The 19,934-nt window shown below is 37.8% G+C and overlaps 1 protein-coding gene across 6 annotated transcripts in view; it reads right to left on the minus strand.

Moving 5' to 3' along the window:
* Positions 1-19,934, minus strand: part of ADK (adenosine kinase) — a 516,864-nt gene that overhangs the window by 465,551 nt on the left and 31,379 nt on the right. For 2 of the 6 annotated variants that reach the window (XM_060643139.3, XM_060643140.3), the window contains exon 2: positions 10,285-10,359. The exons of 2 other annotated variants lie outside the window; for them this stretch is intronic. In XM_060643139.3, the coding sequence (XP_060499122.1) occupies positions 10,285-10,359 (75 nt within the window). Of the gene's footprint in view, positions 1-6,648; positions 6,768-10,284; positions 10,360-14,806; positions 14,882-19,934 lie in introns of those variants that run through there. 2 more of the 6 variants (XM_081790525.1, XM_060643141.3) reach the window with 2 other exon arrangements.

Raw genomic sequence — 19,934 nt, forward strand, 5'->3', positions numbered from 1 at the left:
GGAAACTGACTACCATCTCACCATGACAAGTTACAATTCCTAAAATAAATTAGAGATTTATTGTCTGAAGAAACCAAACAGAAGCATCTCTGAAATGAGAGACAACAGGCAAAACAGGACAAATAGGAAGGGACAGATCAAACCACCTACTTAATTATGGTAACTTTAGCCCCCTTACCCTGTCCAGCTCTAAGAATAAAGCAACCAGGCTTCAAAGACTTTTCTGTAAAGAAACTAAACAGACTCAGAGAATAGACTTCCAGATACCAATATTAGGAGTCAGCCCATAAAAACAGGCTTTTAATATAATCAAGCCACAATAAAGTTCCATTACTCAACAAGCCCAACCTATGCATACCAACCTTCCAATGAGGTTTTGAATGTGTATGGTGTGTGTGTGTGTGTGTGTGTGTGTGTGTGTGTGTGTGAAAAAATTTTTTTTTGCTTAACTTATTAGTGTTCTTCAGCTATGTAACAAATTCACCCAAAACTTGTCAGATTAAAACAACACTCATTATCCCACACAGGTTTTAAGGGTCAGGAACCCAGGAGTGGCTTAGCTAACTGATTCTGGCTCAAGGTCTCTCATGAGGTTACAATCAAGCTGTCAGCCAAAGCTGCAGTAAACTCAGGGTTCAACAGAGGATGGAGAATCCACTTCTAAGCTCATGTACATGGTTGCTGGCAAGTCTCGGTTCCTCAAAGGCTGTAGAGCAGAGGCCTCTTATCTCCCACTCCATAGGGTGCCTGAATATCAAGAGATGGCAGCTAGCTCCCCCCCAGAATTAGTAATCCAAAAGAAAGAAAGAGGTGTGTGTACAAACAAGTGAGAGAACACTCAATATGGAAACCACAGTCTTTTACAACCTAATCTGTAGCATACCAACACTCCTACTGTATGCCATTCCTTATATAGATCAGTCCTAGTACAGTTGGGATGAGACTACTCAATGGAATACCAGGAGGAAGGGATCACTGGGAGCCATCTTGGAAGCTACCAAAGTGTACACTCTGGTCCCCCACCAGTAATCCCTGCCTCCTGTTTTTTACATCCACGTGTAGTGCCCTCCCTCATTATACCAGGCTTGGTGTGTATGATCAACAGTATATGGCAAAAATGATAGCATGTCACTTTCTAAGATTAAGTTATAAAAAAAGACTACAGTTTCCATCTAGGGAAAATGATTGCCTCTCTCAAATCACTAGTAAGAGAGCAAACAGCTACCATGTGTTGGTCCATGAGATGAGAAACTGATATCCTCAGTTCAAAAGCTTTTAAGAGGGCCATCTGGGTGGCTCAGTTGGTTGAGCATCCAATTCTTGGTTTCAGCTCAGGTCACAATCTCACAGTTCATGGGTTCGAGCCCAGGTAGGACTCCACACTGGCTCCTTGCTAATAGCATGGGACCTGCTTGATATTCTCTCTCCCTCTCTCTCTGCACCAACCCCCTCCTCCACTCATGCTCACTCACTAACTCTCTTTCTCTCTCTGTCAAAATAAATAAACTTTAAGAAAAAAAAAGGTTTTAAGAAAGTGAGGACAGCCAATAATGAGTCATCTGGGAATCAAATCTTCCAGCCATAGTTGAGCTCTGAAATGAATACCACCATGGCCAAGAGACTGACTACAACTTGACCAGAGACCCTAAGCTAGAATGACTCAGCTATGCCACACTCTCAAATTCCTGACCCTCATAAACCATGATAGATGCTAAACTTGTTTGTTACTTTAAGCAACCAAGTTTGGGGGTAACATGTTACATAGCAATAGATAATTTTATCAAAGCTTTTTTAAAAAATTATAAAAGCAATTCAAAATTGTTATAAAAATCTTAAACTGTACAGAATGTTGAAAAAAAGGTACCTACCCTAGCCAACCTACCCTCCCACAACTGTTAGAGCTTAGAACATATCCTTTTGTATTTTTTCTTCTTCCTATACAAATCAATGGAATGAGGTTTTTAATGTCTTACCATTTAATATGAACAGAGAGCCAAAAATCAACTAATATTGAAAGAAAGTCTCCATTGTGAAGGCCACAGTAAACAATAAGAGTAATCCACAGAAAACAGAGATAAAGCAGGAAACAGAAGAGAAACCTTCATAAAACAAACAAAACCATCTCTAATTAATATGTTTAGACAGGAGAAAAAGACTACATCCATAACACAACAGAATGTTACATAATAATAATTTACTAACAGCAGGAACAACAACAACAAAAACACTAAAAGCTTTCACAGAGAAAAAGACTAGTGATCTACAAAGGAAGGAGATGCATTTGATGTATGGCAGACAATGGCACATGCCTTCAAATTTGCAAAAAAAAAAACAAAAAAAAAAACCCTATTAACCAACCAATAGGTGCAAAGGAAAAAATTTTTTAAAGATCGTCACACATATGCAAGGATTAAAATTACATGTACTCATGCACTCTTTCTCTTAGGAAGCTACTGAGGCTATGCTATACACACACACACACACAAACACACACAAAACCAACTAAGCATATATAAGGTATGGGAAACAAGAAATCTGAAACAGGAGAAAGTCAGAGGGAAGTTCAAGGCAAACTGCTGTTTTAAAGGGTGGGGGCACGCCTGAATGGCTCAGTCAGTGGAGTGCCTGACTCTGAGTAAATGGAAACTCTTGGTTTCAGCTCAGGTTCCTGAGCTAATCTCAAGGTTCCTGAGGTTGAGCCCCGCATCAGGATCTGGCATGACAGCATGGAGCCTAGTTGGGATTCTCTCTCTCCCTCTGTCTCTCTCTGCCCCTCCCCTGCTCATTCTCGCTTTCTCCCTCTGTCTCTCTCTGCCCCTCCCCTGCTCATTCTCGCTTTCTCCCTCTCTCTGAAAATAAATAAATAAACTTAAAAACAAAAAAAAGTCTAATAGCACAACCTGTTCATTTTGAGCACAAAGATGGAGAACTCTAGAAAGGAGGTCACCAGAGAAAAAGATGTTGACAGACTTAGATTTTTTTTTTAATTTTTTTTTAATGTTTATTTATTTTTTGAGAGAGAGAGAGACAGAGCCCAACACGGGGCTCAAACTCACAAGCCATGAGATCATGACCTGAGCTGAAGTCAGACACTTAACTGACTGAGCCACCTAGGCATCCCCTTACTGATTTTTAAGAAATGAGGAGGCAGAGGGGGAGGAGAAGGGAAGAGGTTAGTAGGCATATGACAGATTTAAATCTAACAGTGGTTTGAAATTTTCAGTAAGTGTATAGAAAATGGTACAAATGAATACAGGATATAATAAGTCACTGGAAGAAAAACAAAAAGTTTTATAAGTAACCATAGTCCACAATTTTGTTCACAATGATTATTGGCTTTTAACATAATTTAATAACATGGGGAAGATGAAGAGGAAACGGTAACAGGTGAAAGGAGCTAAATCCTTAGCTATCACAATAGGGAGTCAATACATATCTAAAACTGGCAAACCCAAAGAGCTCCTGGCTGACTCTGCTGGTAGATGGAGCATGTGAATCTTGATCTTGCGGTCATGAGTTCAAGCCTACGGTGGGGGGTAGTGCTTAAGAATAAATAAAATTTTAAAAAAAATTTTTAATAAATAAATAAAAACTGACAAACCTAAGAAATACCTAGTAATACAGACCTCAAACAGACCCTAAGCTTGGGATTGCTAGTCAGATTGTATGCATGAGAAATTAACCTTCAATTCGCCTACTCTCACAGTAAACATTCAGGAATGTACAGCAGTTTTTAACAGTTACTAGAACCTGGACAACAATGAGATAAGTAACCAGAGACTCTTCAACAATTAAACACCAGGAAATTATAAAAATTCCTGGTAAAAAATGGCAAAAGCAAAGTTCTCAGAAGGCCAGAGGAAATCCTTTCCACTAACATTCATGAACATGATTAGGTTATATCCTCCCACAGGAACTTGAAGATCAAATGTGCCCCTCCACACGGAGTGTTGTGTCCTCTGTTCAGGAAACCCTCCTAATGCAATCGTGTTCTTGTATCCTTTCCCTACACTAAAGGAACATTTATTCTTTGCCTCTCCAATCAACCAGCCTTATAAAAATCACATACAGCAATATTAGTGTATTATTTAGAAACAATTGGATACCAGGAAAGAACAGCTAAGAATTAGAAATGGTTTCTTTTGGAAAAATAGCACTTTTGGGATATAGGGTAAAAGCAAGGGGAGAGGTGGAAGATGCAGCAAAGGACTAACATTATTCCTTAAAAATTTTCAGTACTAGGGCATTTGGGTGGCTCAGTTGGTTGAGTGTCCAACTCTGGATTTGGGCTTGGGTCATGGTCTCAGTTCATGGGACCAAGTCCCTTGTTGGGCTCCATGCTGAAAGCACAGAACCTGCTTGGGATTCTCTCTCTCCCTCCCTCTCCGTCCCTCCTCTGCTTGCTCTCTCTCTCTCTCTCTCTCTCTCTCTCAAAATAAATAAATGAACTTAAAAACAATAAACCTTTAGACTAGTTTACTTTTTAACTAGCAGTAGTTGTACATTGATAAGTATTTTTTATTCAAAAGGCCAGATACTTTTTCTCTTTTTAATGTTTACTTATTTTTGTAAGAGAGAGATACAGAGCATGAGCAGGGGAAGGGCAGAGAGACAGGGAGACACAAAGTGGGCTCCAGGCTCTGAGCCATCAGCACACAGCCTGACGTGGGGCTCCAACTCACAAACTGTGAGATGATGACCTGAGCCAAAGTTGGATGCTCAACCAACTGAGCTACCCAGGCACCCCCCAGATACCTTTTTTTAAGTTTATTTATTTATTTTGAGAGAAAGAGAGCACAAGGGAAGAGCAGAGAGAGACAGAGAATTCCAAGCAGGCTCCACACTGTCAGCGCAGAGACCTACTTGGGGATCAAACTCCCAAACCATGAGATCATGACCTGAGCCGAAATCAAGAGCAGGACACTTAACTGACTAAGCCACCCAGATGCCCCAAGGCCAGATATTTTTTTAAAAAATCAGAATCAGAAAACAAATTCTATCCAAAAAATTTTGATAGTTAACTCGTTTTCACAGTGTAAGAGACTAATAAATATATATTTATTCATTTGGTTAGTACCCAACTATTCCCAGAAAATTTATTTTTACACAGTTCAAATATAAAAAACACTTAACTAAATATGGTCTGAAATGCAAATTAAACACAGTCTAGTGAAATAATAAGGAATGCTTTCAAAGTGTATTTTGGAAAAAAATGTCCTGGAACATAAGAATAGGAAAGTCTCTACATTTACGATTAGGATCCAAAACCTTGCTTTTTATCTCCAAGTACTGACGTCAAAAATCAAGTTTAAAAATTAAAACTCAAAACAAAAATACTAAGTTTCAGCTTATTTAGGATGAGCTGCTAATGAAACAAAGAAGCGACTTGAGCTCTCTGTAGTATCAGCACACAGCTGTCAGATCACAACCATTCTGATCACATTTGCATGAACTTTTAAAAACAAATATCCTGGGGCGCCTGGGTGGCTCAGTCAGTTAAGCTTCCAACTTGGGCTCAGGTCATGATTTCACGGTTTGTGAGTTCGAGCCCTGCGTCAGGCTCTGCGCTGACAGCTCAGAGCCTGGAGGGTGCTTCGGATTCTGTGTCTCCCTCTCTCCCTGCCCCTCCCCTGCTCATGTTTGGTCTCTCTGTCTCTCAAAAATAAATAAACATTAAAAAAAATTTTTTTAATAAATAAATGCAGGGTGGCCTGGCTGGCTCAGTCAGTGGAGCGTGTGATCTCAGGGTAGTGAGTTCTAATCATATGTTGGGTGTAGAGATTACCTAAAAAATAAAAAATCTTAGCGGCTCCTGGGTAGCCTAGTCAGTTGAGCATGTGACTCTTGATTTCGGCTCAGGTCATGATCTCACAACCAAAGTGGGACTCTTAACCGACTGAGCTACCCAGGCACCCCCTAAATAGACAAAACAATCTTAAAAGACAACAACAAAGTTAGAGGGCTCACACTCTGTCACATTACTTCAAAACTTACTTCTGCAATAATCAGCTGCAATATCAAAACAGTGTGGTAGTGGCAAAAGGAAAGACATAAAGATCAATGGGAAAGAATTGAGAATCCAGAAATTAACCCACAAGTCTATAGGCAAGACATCAGTCTATATAGAGACATAAATATGAGTTTGGGCCGTACATCAGGCTCTCTGTTGTCAGCGCAGAGCCCACTTTGTATCTTCTATCTCCCTCTCTCTCTGCCATTCCCCTGCTTGCACGTGTTCTCTCTCTCTCAAAAATAAACATTTAAAAATAAATAAATAAATTTGAATGTGAGAGAGAGAGACAGAGAGAGAGAGCAAGCAGGGGAAAGAGAGAATTTTAAGCAGGCTCCATGCTCAGCACAGAGTCCTTCACAGGGCTGGATCCCATGACCCTGGGATCATGATCTGAGCCATTTCTTATTATATTACAATAGGCCAAATTTACACATTTATAAATTCTTGCCTGATCCTTTGACATACAAGTTTACCTAAAAGAGTTATAGGGGTAGTTTCCAGGGCATTAAAAAATACAATTTGTTAACAATGGTTGTCCCCCCACCAAATCAGTTGTATTTTTATGTACTAGCAATGAATAATCCAAAAGTAAAATTAAGTTTGGGTTTGAAGATGGTGTTGAGGAGAATAAATACCGTGACTTCCAGTGCTTTGCTAAAACTTCAGATGCAAGGCCTTCTGGCCAAGCATCTGTAATTTCGTATTGTTGCAACATTCATTATAACCCTGGGGGTTCCAGCTTCCTAAAAGTTTGCTGTGGACAAACCAGAAAGAAGGTTTATATAGATTTCTACAGAAATTATGATTCCCGGAAAAGATTTTGAGGAAATGATGAAGGCTGGTATCTTTCAGAGAGCAAAGTGACTTTCTTTCGGTTGGTTCCACGGAAGTTGGTCACTGACCTGTATTCCTGAACTATGAAACATGAATATTGGACTATGGAATAGTTTCTCTTGATAAATAAACAACTAACAAGTACTGTGGAAAAAAACAAACAAGGAAAAATAAACTTAATAAAACAATTTTATTTACAGTAACACCAAAAATAATGAAATACTTAGGATTAAACTTAACCAAGAAAATATGACTTACACACTGAGAACTACTAAACACTTTTGAAACAACTTAAAGACAACCTAAATAAAGGGAAAGACATCCCCTGTTCATGAACTGAAAGACTTAGTATTGTTAAAATGGCAGTACTTACAAAACTGATCTACAAATTCAGTACAGTCCCATACAAAATGCCAAGTGCCGTTTTTGCAGAAATAGATAAGCTGATTCTAAAATTCATATGGAATTTCAAAAGATTCCAAATGGACATCTTTTTTTTTTAATGTTTATTTTTGAGAGAAAGAGACAGAGTATGAGCAGAGAGGGGCAAAGAGAGAGGAGACACAGAATCTGAAGCAGGCTTCAGGCTCTGAGCTGTCAGCAAAGAGCCGAATGAGGGGCTCGAAATCACAAAGCACAAGATCATGACCTAAGCCAAAGTGGGACACTTAACCGAGTAAGCTACCCAGGCACCCCCTAAATAGACAAAACAAGCTTAAATTAGAAAACAACAAAGTTGGAGGACTCACACTTCCTCACATTAATTCAAAACTTACTACTGAAATAATCAGCTGCAATAATCAAAACAGTGTGGTAATGGCAAAAGGACAGACATAAAGATCAGTGGAAAGAATTGAGAATCCAGAAATTAAACCTCAAGTCTATAAGCAATTGATTTTCATAAGAAGTACCAAGAGCATTCAATGGGAAAAAGAATAGTCTTTTCAACAAATGATGCTGAAATAACCAGATTTCCACATGCAAAAGAATGAACTAAACCCTTAACACATAACTAATAAAACAATTAACTAAAAACAAATCAAACACCTAAATTTAAGTGCTAAAACAAATCTTAAAAGAACACATACACATTGTGATTCTGGATTTAGCAATGAATTCTCAGATACGACAGCAAGAGCACAAGCAACAAATGAAAAAATAGATAAACTGAACTTCATCAAAATTAAATATCTTTGTGCATCAAAGGAAACTATAAAGAAAGCAAAAATAACCCAAAGAAAGGGAGAAAATGTTTACAAATCATTTATCTGATAAGGGGGTCTATTATCCAGAATATATAAAGAGCACTTACAATTCAACAACAAAAGACAAACAACTAAATTCAGAAATGGGTGAAGGACTTTAATGGGTGAAGGACTTTAATATACATGAATAGCACATGAAAAAGATGTTTAACATCTTTAGTCATTAGAAAAATGCAAATCAAAACCCACAATGAAATATCACTTTACACCCACTAAGATGGCTATAATTTAAACAAAGGAAGGGGTGCCTGGCTGGCTCAGTCAGTGGAACATGTGACTCTTAATCTCGGTATTATGAGTTCAAGCCCCATGTTGGGTGCAGAGATTACTTAAAAAATAAAATATTTAAAAATAATAAAATGGGGTGCCTGGGTGGCTCAGTTGGTTGAGCATCTGACTCTTGACTTTGGCTCAGGTAATGATGCAAGGGTCGTGGGACTGAGTAATGCATCCAGCTCTATGCTGAGCATGGAGCCTGCTTAAGATTCATTCTTTCTTTCTTTCTTTCTTTCTTTCTTTCTTTCTTTCTTTCTCTCTCTCTCTCTCTCTCCCCCCGCCCCCGCCCTCTGCCACTCTCCCCTGCTTATGCTGTCTCTCTCTATCAAAAATAAAAAAAATTATAAGTATTAATTAATTAATTAATAAGGGAAAAGAACAAGTTTTGGCAAGAAAATGGAATCCTCATACATTACTGGTAGGAATATCAAAGGGTGCAACCATGTAGAAAAGTTAGGTAGTTCCTCAAAAAGTTAAACACAGAATTACCATGACTCAGTAATCCCACTCCAATAGATACCAATACCATAGATTAATGAAAATACATGTCCACACAAAAACTCGTACACAAATGTTCATAGTAGCTTGATTCACAACAGCCAAAAAAGGAAACAACCTAAGTGCTCATCAACCAATACAGTGTGTGTTGTGTGTGTGTGTGTGTGTGTGTGTGTGTGTGTACACAATGGAATATTATTTTGCCACAAAAAGGAATGAGTTACTAATACATGCTACAACTTGGATGAACCTTGAAAAACATCATGCTAAGTGAAATAAGACAGACACAAAAGGCCACAAACTGTTTCCATTTATATGAAATACAATGGCCAAAATAAGCAAATCCATAGAAACAGAAAGCAGAATGGTAGGTCCCAAGAGATCAGAGCATGGAGCAGAGGTGGGGAAAGGGCAGGCAGGGATAGTGAAATGATTATCCATTGGGTACAGTTTTGTTTTTGGGGTGATGAAAATGTTCTGGAATTAGATAGCAGTGATGGTTGTACAACCCTAAAAATGTATTGGCAGTCATTGAATTACACACTTTACAAGTGTTAAAATTATAAATTTTAAGTGAACTTTACCTCAATTAAAAAAAAAAGTGGCTGCCCTTGGGCACAGACAGAACTTGCTTCCTCATTATAAATCCCTTTTTTACTACTTAATTTTTTCTTTGTACCAAATGGTGTCAAACAGCCAGAAAAACAAACACAAACTGATTTCTCAGCTAAATTTAAAACATCAGAAGTTACTATTAAGGGAGAATTAATATAGAATGATCACCTCTGAATTATGTCCTGCATACTCTTCTTGTCCTCTCTAATCCTATTTCTTCTCCCATTTATGTTATAGCACCATGACAGATGTAGTTCACTGATAACAATTTAAAAATTTGGGAACTAAATCATTAGGTAAATCATATATACTTCTTCCTTGCACAGAATAAAAAATAAATTTCAGGGACACCTGCGTTGCCCAATCAAGTTAAGTGTGTGACTTCGGCTCAGGTCATGATCTCACAGTTCGTGAGTTCAAGCCAGACATCAGGCTCTCTGCTGTCAGCACAGAGCCCGCTTCGGATCCTCTAGCCACCCCCTCTCTCTCTGCCCTGCACCCATGCACGTGCATGCAGTTTCTCTCTCTCTCTCTCTCTCAAAAATAAACTTGAATTAATTAATTAATTTCAAGTGAAACTAGCAACAGGATTGAACAAATGTACCTAAAGTTTTCCCAGAGAAAACTGTGGTCAATTCATAAATAATTATAGTGCAACTTACTATTAATGACATTAAATTTCCTGAGTTTTCCTCCAATTGAAAGTATTAGAGTCCAAAGTCTTCAACAGTTTTTCTTTTGATATAAGTTTCACATAGTACATACGAAGAATTTAATACTCACTTATCAAGGAAATCCTTATCCACTACAGCAGTGATGTCAAGAAGAGGATTTCCCATCCCAAAGAGAATATTTTCACTAAAAAAAAACACACAAAAATGCAAGCACAAGTTAGAAATACTTCTAAAAGTAAGCTGATGTATAAAATGCACACAAATATAAAAATATGTATCTTCACTTTACCTCAAAAATAAACCTAACATGCTAGTTTATTAAACCTTTGATTTGCTTTTTACATTTCAGACAACATTTTAGAGGTAGCATAAGCTATTTAGAAAGGAGGATGACTTTCAAATTGGATCAAATAGAAGAAACCAGATCATGTGATCTTTTTTCATAATATTCAACAGCTAATGACCAAAGCTAATTAGACTGTTTTTTTAAGTTCTATCATAACAAAAGTTCTATACCAAACAAACATGACAGATAATTAACTTTATCTAGCTAGTAAAATACCCAACTACCAAAAGTGATTAGGGAGGTTACAGCAAGTCCTCCAGGAGTCCAGCCAAAAGCCCCACCTTGGACAAACTGAATGTGGTGAGACCCACACAATGAGTATCACAGATAGTGAAATTTTCAATTACGTTTAACAGACTTCAAAGAAGTCTATGTTCCACAATGATCCCAGTGTAGCTCAAAACCAAGAGAAAGCTACAACTCCACCACAAGAGATGCCTTAAACAGAAGCCCAACTAACAGCAAGAAATGGACCAGTGGCCATGGTTGGGTCAGCCTCAGTGGGAAGCATTCTTCTAGGTTTTTCAATGAAATTTGCCTCTATGTAATCTCCCGTTGGTCTCCAGTTTGCTGAAGACCTCTTCCAGTTGCCTCCAAACCAGTTTCTATCTTCATCACATGGAGACTATCAGTAATATCAATACTACTGGTACCCCAGAGTTTCTTTAAGAGAATGAAATATAACCTACACTTATAATCTATAATGATTTAGAAGACTGAATTGCAGTATCACATTAAAACCACAGTTTGGGCAACTATGGCTGAATACATAACAAAGAGGTATTTGTCCCTTTGTTCTTTTTTCTCTCCCCTTTCTCTTTTTATTTTATAAATTTAATTTTTTTTAACGTTTATTCATTTTTGAGAGAGAGAGAGCATGAGCAGAGGAGGAGCAGAGAGAGAAGGAGACACAGAATCCAAAGCAGGCTCCAGGCTCTCAGCACAGAGCCCAATGCAGGGCTCAAAACCACAGATCGCAAGATCATTACCTGAGATGAAGTCAGACACTTAACTGACTGAGTCACACGGGCGCCAGCCCCCCCTTTTTTCTGTTTAAAGAAAGCTGAATGAGGGAGAGTTAAAAGAAAATAAAATTATCTATTCAGACTTAAGTTGCATTTATAATCAGAAAAAAAATCTAATATAAAAAGAAAATATCTTAAGTACTTAGAAGATAAAGGATCAACAGGCAGATACATTAAAACTTGGCCATCATTTTATTAGAAACTTCTCTGCCTGATTTTTGTATTGTTATTCAAACAATAAAAACTCCTAGAACTTGCTTTTTAAAAAAAAAAAAAAAAAAAGCATGGGATGTTACTGGGCTGCTTAGCTGTTTCTTTTTACTCACCCTTTTTTAGTGTTTGGTTTAATGCATACAGTCATGAATCCACCACCAGAATCAAAATATGTAACATTTCTAACACCACAAAATATTCTGCTACCCTCGTATCAATTGCTCCACCCCAACTTGTCCCCTCTTAGTTTTAGGACAATAATTGTGATATTTCTTTTTCAGAAGCCAAAGCTTTGAACATCTCATGCATTCCCAAAACAGTTCACTGCACTCCATTTGAAAACTTAGTATAGTATTAATAAACCAATGCACCCTCTCTGGGCCTAAGGTTTCTATACTCTAAGAAATATGGGGAAAAAGATGAGCAGAATGAATCACAGAACCCTGTTTAAACTTATATTCCTAAACTTATCTGTCTAGCAAGACTTTTTTTTCCTGAATGCAAATGGACACGAATACATTTACACACAGAGCAAGAATATACTGGAACTGAATTGGTCAAATGTAATACTGGAAGAAATTTTTTATATATCATTAATGATGATTGTTGGGGCGCCTGGGTGGCTCAGTTGGTTTAGCGTCTGACTTTGATTATGGCTCAGGTCATGATTCCAGTGTCGTGGGATCGAGCCCCAAGTTGGAATCCATGCTGAGCATGGAGCCTGCTTAAGATTCTCTCTCTCTCTCTCTCTCTCTCTCTCTCTCTCTCTCTCTGCCCTCTTCCCCCACTTGCACTCTTGCTCTCTCTCTTCTCTATAAAATTTAAAAAGAAGAAGAAGGAGGAGGAGGAGGAGGAGGGGAAATGTGATCAGGAAAAAATTTAACTGGAAATTTTTTCTTTTATTATTTATTGTTAATAAACTAGATAACCATAATATTTGCCTTGTTATTGCCAAATAATATTACAATTCAGTTAAGGTCATTTGAAGACATTCTCTAACAAACCAGAATTGTGTGCTTGTCATCTGTTCCTTGTCATCCTCCTACTTTCACTCCAAAGGTACATGCTAAAGAGATCTGGGTGGAACTGACCTACTCCAGTTCATGGAGAGAGTGAGTCTGACTGGCTTAACCTGGAGGAACAGCAAAGTCTAAACCAATCAGCACAATGCATTTCTCTACCCATACTTATCAGTTGAGAGATAGGCATGTAACCTAAACCAGTCAAATCAAAAAGGACGCCAAGGTTTCCTTTCTAGGAATGCTCATATATAAAACATCTTCCTCCAGAGTATAAATGCAGAAGGTGTTGGAAGATTTAAGTACCTCAAGGTTCCCAGGTGGCTGCCTTGAGGTAAATCTGACATCACAGAGGGCAGAATGGAAACTAAGTCATGACACAGAGAAACTGGGTCATTTGATGAAATTGTTGGACCTATTAAGCTTCGCTTGAAACCTATATCCTCTTTGGACTTTTGATTACATGTAAGTTAATTATTTTGTTGATTACAATTTCAGACTCATTTTCTGTTACTAATAGACATAAATTGTCATATTTCATTTTGTAACCTTGTTATATTTTATAATTCATTTTTATTATAAAGCTGTAATATAGACAAGATTGTTAGTATTGGCATTATGAATCCATGTTCATTAATTTAAGTTCCTCTGAGGCTAAAGTCTTAATTAATTCTCAGCAGATCTCTTGGATTTCTTTCCCTTGCCTTTGTGAGACAGGTTATATGGATTTTACTTTTACTGTCACAGAAACATGGAGCTTGAAAAAATATGTTCAACCAAGATTTGAGATTTTCTTTGTATATCTCCAACAGACGGTAATAGATTTATGCATTTAAACAAATTCCACTTATTCACATATATAGGCTGCCTTGTGTCTTATTAAGTTATTTCTAATTCTCGAACTATACACCTAAACTACCTCCCCAAGAGTAACTCAATAAATATACTAGCAGATACCAATCAAAATTTTAACATAAATCTTAAAAACATAATAAATTAAGATGGTGTAGAAGCTTCTGGGTTGGTGAACACAACTGCTGGGAAGGTGGTACCGCCCAGAGTGCACAGAAGTTCAATCCCCCCACTCCCATACCTTTCTGTGATATTGTGATTTAGAATAAGAAATGCACGTTTGGCCTTCTTCTGGATCCCTGGCAAAGAGCTCCTAAAAACCTTGGCATTTCTGAGGAGTGGGATAAAGGTATCTTTTGTTATATTAATGAGGTTACTTTTGGAAAACTCCTAGGTAACCTAAGGATGGGGGTGATTCCAAGGGGAACCTCAGGGGACTAGAGGATTAGTAGTCCCCCCACCTCCAGGGAGTGATTTAATCAACTATGCCTATGTAATGAAGCCTCCATATAAATCCAAAAGGATGAGTTTCAGAGAGCTTCCAGACTGGTGAACATATCTGGAGATTTGGGGAAAGGGGCTCACAGAGCATGAAGTTCCTGTCCTTTCTCACATACCTTGGCTTATGCATCTCTTCCTTCCAGCTGTTCCTCAGTTATATCCTTTTATAACGTTAAAATAAATTTCTAAGCCTAAGATGGAGCCATCTCCAGCCCAGGGTGCATCATCAGCAAACTAAACTTTTGTGTTCCGGGGCATCTGGGTGGCCCAGTCGGTTAAGCATCCAACTTCCACTCAGGTCATGATCTCACAGTCCATGAGTCGTGAGTCAAGTCGTGAGTCAAGCCCCGCGTCAGGCTCTGTGCTGACAGTTGAGAGCCTGGAGCCTGCTTCGGATTCTATGTCTCCCTCTCTCTCTGACCCTCCCCCTTTCATGCTCTGTCTCTGTCTCAAAAATAAATAAACATTAAAAAAAAATTTTTTTAACTTTTGTGTTCCTGTAAATGGTCAGAATGACCAGAAATGTGGTATATCCAGTCAGCTACTCCCCTAACACCAGACAACTCTATACTTATTTGCTTGTTCCTTGATGTCTCTAAATAAAGTCAGATATGCAATCCTAGCCAATCATGCCATTTCCACGTTGCCCCTTCTAACACTCTACAAAATACATGCTTGCCCAAAATCCCTTGGGAGGAGTATTCCACTGCTTCTAAGGCACTGTACACCCCAAATCCACACAGTTTTTCCCTTGAATAAAGGACATGAAACTCATCACTAAATTGTTTGTTTTGTCATCTGACAATTATAAACCATAATCTAGTAAGTAAAATGCTTCTCTGAGTTCTATGAACCACTCCAACAAATTAAATGAACCCAAGTAGGGGGTCATGGGAATCTCTGATCTCGAACTGGTTGGTCAGAAGTACAGGTGGAGGGGCACCTGGGTGGCTCAGTCAGTTAAGCATCCGACTTTGGCTCAGGTCATGATCTCACGATTCATGGGTTCGAGCCCCGCATCGGGCTCTGTGCTGACAGCTCAGAGCCTGGAGCCTGCTTTGGATTCTGTCTCCTTCACTCTCTGCTCCTCCCCCACTCATGGCTGTGTCTCTCTCTCAAAAATAAATAAACATTAAAAAAAAAAAAAAAGTACAGATGGAATCCAGAATCTGAAGTGTGGGAAGGGACAATCTTGTGGAACTGAGCTCTTAACTTGTGGCATCTAACACTATCTCCATGTAGATAGTGTCAGAATTGAGTTAATTGCTTGGTGGTGTTGGAAAACCCACACATAGCACTTGCCCTATGCATCTTTTCCATTTGTCTGTATGCTTTATGATAAACAGGTAACGATAAACAAGTATACATTCACAGGTAAACATTAAAAATACAATAAATAGGCAAACATTAAAAAAAAAAAAAAAAAAAAAGATGGTGTCTTGGGATAGGTTCTCCCAAAAGCAAGTCTGAAACAAAGACTTATAAACAGGGCACTTATTTGAAAAGTGATTCCAGGAAGCAGAGGCAAGAGATGAGAGACTGAAACAGGAAAGGAGGAAAAGCCTATGAAGATGTGTTACTGAGCTGGCCATGATTACAGATGATATCACTCAATCCCATCACTATAGGTGATTGTGGCTCAAACTTTTCAGGAAAAGTTGAAATGTAACTCAGAGATCCCTGTCTAAAGGACAAAAGAGAGAGAATTTATATGGTGACTACTATCTCCCCTTAAAAAAAGTATGCAGCATGGCCCTGATGAGAAATGCTATTAGGTTGTAATTGTCCGAAACCCACGTGGAACCTGTTGCTGCAACAGTGGCTAGTGTAAGAGGTAGCAACAAAATTTAAAATAGTACATAAGAGAAGTCTTCATAAGAGCTAGAAAACCCTCAAAAAAAAAAAAAAAAAAGAGAAGTCTTCATAGAGTAAGTTAAAATTAAACAATTATTTCTTAGGGCACCTGGTCTGGCTCAAGTCAGCAAGGCATGCAACTGTTGATCTTGGGTTGTAAGTCTGAGCCCCATGTTTGGAATAGAGATTACTTAACAAAAATTATACAGTTATTTCCAAAAGCAAATAATTTAAACTACTCTCCATCATCATATAACTAATATGACTTCATTCCAATATGACAAATTAAAACTTTGCTAAAAACACTAATTCTTTAAAATGGCTAGTTTCTTAAATAGAAACACAACTTCTGGTTTTGGCTCAGGTTGTGATCCCAGGGTCACAGGATGGAGCCCCACATTGTCTCAGTATGGAGCCTACTTGGGATTCTCTCTCTTCCTCTCCCTCTGTCCCTCCCCTGCTCACATGTGTTCTCTAATAAAAAAATAAATTAAAATTTAAAAAAAAGCACTGAAATACAGTGCGTCTTTCACTTTATCACTTACCATTCTAATACACACAATCCATTTGCTGATCATAACACTTCCCTTGTTCCCCAAGAAAGACTAAAAGTCCTTCCCCTACTTCTTTTGCCTAGCAAATTCCCATTCATCTTTTTAAAATTTTCTCATATGCAACCTTTTAGAAAATCTTCTCTACCTAACTCCTACCAAAAGGTTCTCATGTAAAGCTGCACAAGTTGATGTTCACAGTATGGATGAGAGCTTCTGGAGTTCTGTGTTAAGTACTGCTGCCCTTCCTCCCAAAGTTTTATTCATTCTCTCCCCCTAGGTTCTATAAGTTCTTTAATAAACTTTTAACTGATTTTAGGGGTTACTTTGTATTTTATCTTAATTGATCTCAATCAGCGAGACATAAAAGGTGAAATAATTTTTTAAATCTTAATTATATTTGTCTTCTCAACGGCTAGCGTATGATAATCACAAGGGCTTTGAGCAATTTTGCAATTCTACGTTCTGACCTTTTCTATCAATAGACTGCTGCTTTTCTCAGGCTCCCAAAGATCAAGACTGAGTCTAGAGTAAATTTAGATTTTAAAGGTGAATGACAGATCATTAATTCAAGATAGGTTTAATAAGTTAAAAAGGAATGTTGTGTTCCCTAGAGCAATCGCTAAATGATAATACAACAAAATCCAATAGAGGATATAAAATGAAAAACTATAAAATACTCAACTTAGAAAAAAAAGGCATGAAAGACAAAACAACATAAAGGATAATTGGAAAACATTATTAATACCAACCATATTAGTAATTATATTAAATGTCAATGGATCAAATACTCCAACTAAAAGATAATCACACTGGATTAAAAGCAAATTAAATGTTATTTACTAGAGATACACTTTAAATATAAAGGCACAGAGAGTTTGAAAATAAAAGACTGAATAGAAAGATATACTATGCAAACACTATAAGAAAACTTCAGTGGCTATATTAATATCAGCCAAGGTAGATTTTATTTTTTTATTAATGTATAGTAGACATGCAACATTACATTAGTTTCAGGTGTACAACATAATGATTTGACAACTCTGTACGTTATGCTCACAAGTGTAGCTACCATCTGTCTACATACAATGCTACTACAATACCATTAACTTTACTCCCTATGCTGTATAGACTAGGTAGACTTTAAAACAAGGAGTATCACCATATAAAAAGGATTTCAAATAAATAAATCATTTCATCAAGAAAAGAAATGGCTTCAAATACTTGGCGGGGGCGGGGGAGAAACTTGACAGAAACAAATTAGATAAATATACAATCTTAACACCCCTCTTTCAGTAATTGGTAAAACACAAAAATAAGAAAGGAATCACACTATGAGATATTTATCCTAGAAAAATGAGAACTTAGTTCACACAGAAACCTGTACACAAATGTTCATAACAGCTTTATCTGTAATAGTAAAAAAAAAATTAGAAACAACCAAATGTCCTTCAAACAAGTGAGCAGGTAAACTGTGGTACACCCATACAATGGACTAACACTCAGTAATAAAAAGAAATGAACTAGGATACAATTTGGATGGATTTCGAAGACATATGCTGAGTGAATATAAAAGCCTTATTTATGTGTTACATACTGTATGATTCCATTTATATAACACTCTCAAAGTGAGAAAAATTACATTGTTAAAGAATAGATTCGTAGCTGCCGGGGCTAAGGTTGAGGGGAGGTGACCATAAAGGGATAACACAAAACAGGTTTTTTGTGATGATACAACAGTTTAGTACCTTAACTATGTTAATGGTTACACTAATCTGGACATGATAAAACTTCGCAGATCTATACACCACCACCACCACACCAATAAAAAAACAGTATGTGTGAAAACTGATAACATTCTAGTAATATCTGTGGTCAACTTATCCTGTATCATTAAGGGAAGTTGGGTGAAGAGTGCACAGGATCTCTCTGTACTATTTTTGCAACTTCTTGTGAGTTTTAAAGTATTTCAAAAGAAAGAAAAAGTATATTTAAAAAGTTTAAAATAACAAAAAGGAAAAGTATATTTAAAAAGTTACAATAACAAAAAAGCTTAAAATGTCCTCATCATGACATCATGAGGAATAGCAAAATAAGAGCCTCCAAAAATTGTCTCTCCATAAAAGCAACAAGAACACTGGCAAAAAAAAAAATGTCAAAATCAACTTTTTCAGAATCTTAAATACTAACCAAAGGCTTACAATAATCTGGGGGGCATTTTCTAAAAAAGGCCAAATCTCATTTAAAACAGCAAGTTTTGGGGGCGCCTGGGTGACTCAGTCAGTTGAGCATCTGACTTCAGCTCAGGTCATGATCTCACGGCTTGTGAGTTTTAGCCTCGCGTCGGGCTCTGTGCTGACAGCTCGGAGCCTGGAGCCTGCTTCAGATTCTGTGTCCCTTTCTTGCTCTGCTCCACCCCCACTCATGCTCTGTCTCTGTCTGTCTGTCTGTCTCTCTCTCTCAAGAATAAATAAAACATTTAAAAAAAATTTTTTTAAACAGCAAGTTTTGTGCCATTTTAACTTGCTCTATTCCCATTCCCCTCTTCCCAGCTCCATGGTAGCCTTAAAAAGCAAAAGCCCACACACACAGTGAAAACCAGGAGCCTAGCAGCTGCTAGACAGGTCCAAACAGGACTGGAGCTCTTTCAAAGCCCTATCTTCAGAGAACTGCTATTATTTAAGCTTACTGGCAGTTCCCTGAAAAACCCCACTCCTGAGGCTTCTCATTATTTGACCTGACTCCGAGCTTGCCCAGCTCTAACACCCTTTTCCCCAGGAGCATTTGTCAAAAACAATCAGCTGCAATTGTTTAACCTCCCAGCTGTCTGAAGCAGTTGGCACACACAAGAAGCTAACCAAAAAACTTAAAAGGAAAAATGGAGGCAGGAGACATCCACAAAAGGCTCTGAAAAGTTCTGAATATTCCTGAGGACCTAGAAAGCTATGCACATGTGCCCAGAGCTGTGGCGTGCTCAAGACCTGAAAAGGTCCTAAGCAATCATCTCTGAGCCATGAGTCTCTGCACAATCAGGAAATAAAGATTATGGCAGAGTTGTAAGCCTGCCTGAATGTTAAAAGGTATGCCTCAACAAGCACACAGAGCCTCTCAGCAAAGATTGGGAGACAATAACAAGTATTGGCAACAAGTGGAGAAAGCGGAATCCTCGTGCATTGTTGTTGGAAATGAGCAGCTAGCTTGAAAAAGAGTTGGACAGTTTCTTGAAAAAGTAAACATTAACTTAGCATATGACCCAGCAATTCCACTTTAAGTATGGGAAATAAAAACATGTGACAATACAAAAACTTACACATGAATGGTTATAGCAACGTTATTCGTAATACTCAAGTGGAAATACAAATATCCATCAAAAGATGGATAAAATGTAGGATATACAT

The sequence above is a fragment of the Panthera onca genome, chromosome D2 (assembly GCF_046562875.1).
Source record: "Panthera onca isolate mPanOnc1 chromosome D2, mPanOnc1 haplotype 2, whole genome shotgun sequence".
NCBI lineage: Eukaryota > Metazoa > Chordata > Mammalia > Carnivora > Felidae > Panthera > Panthera onca.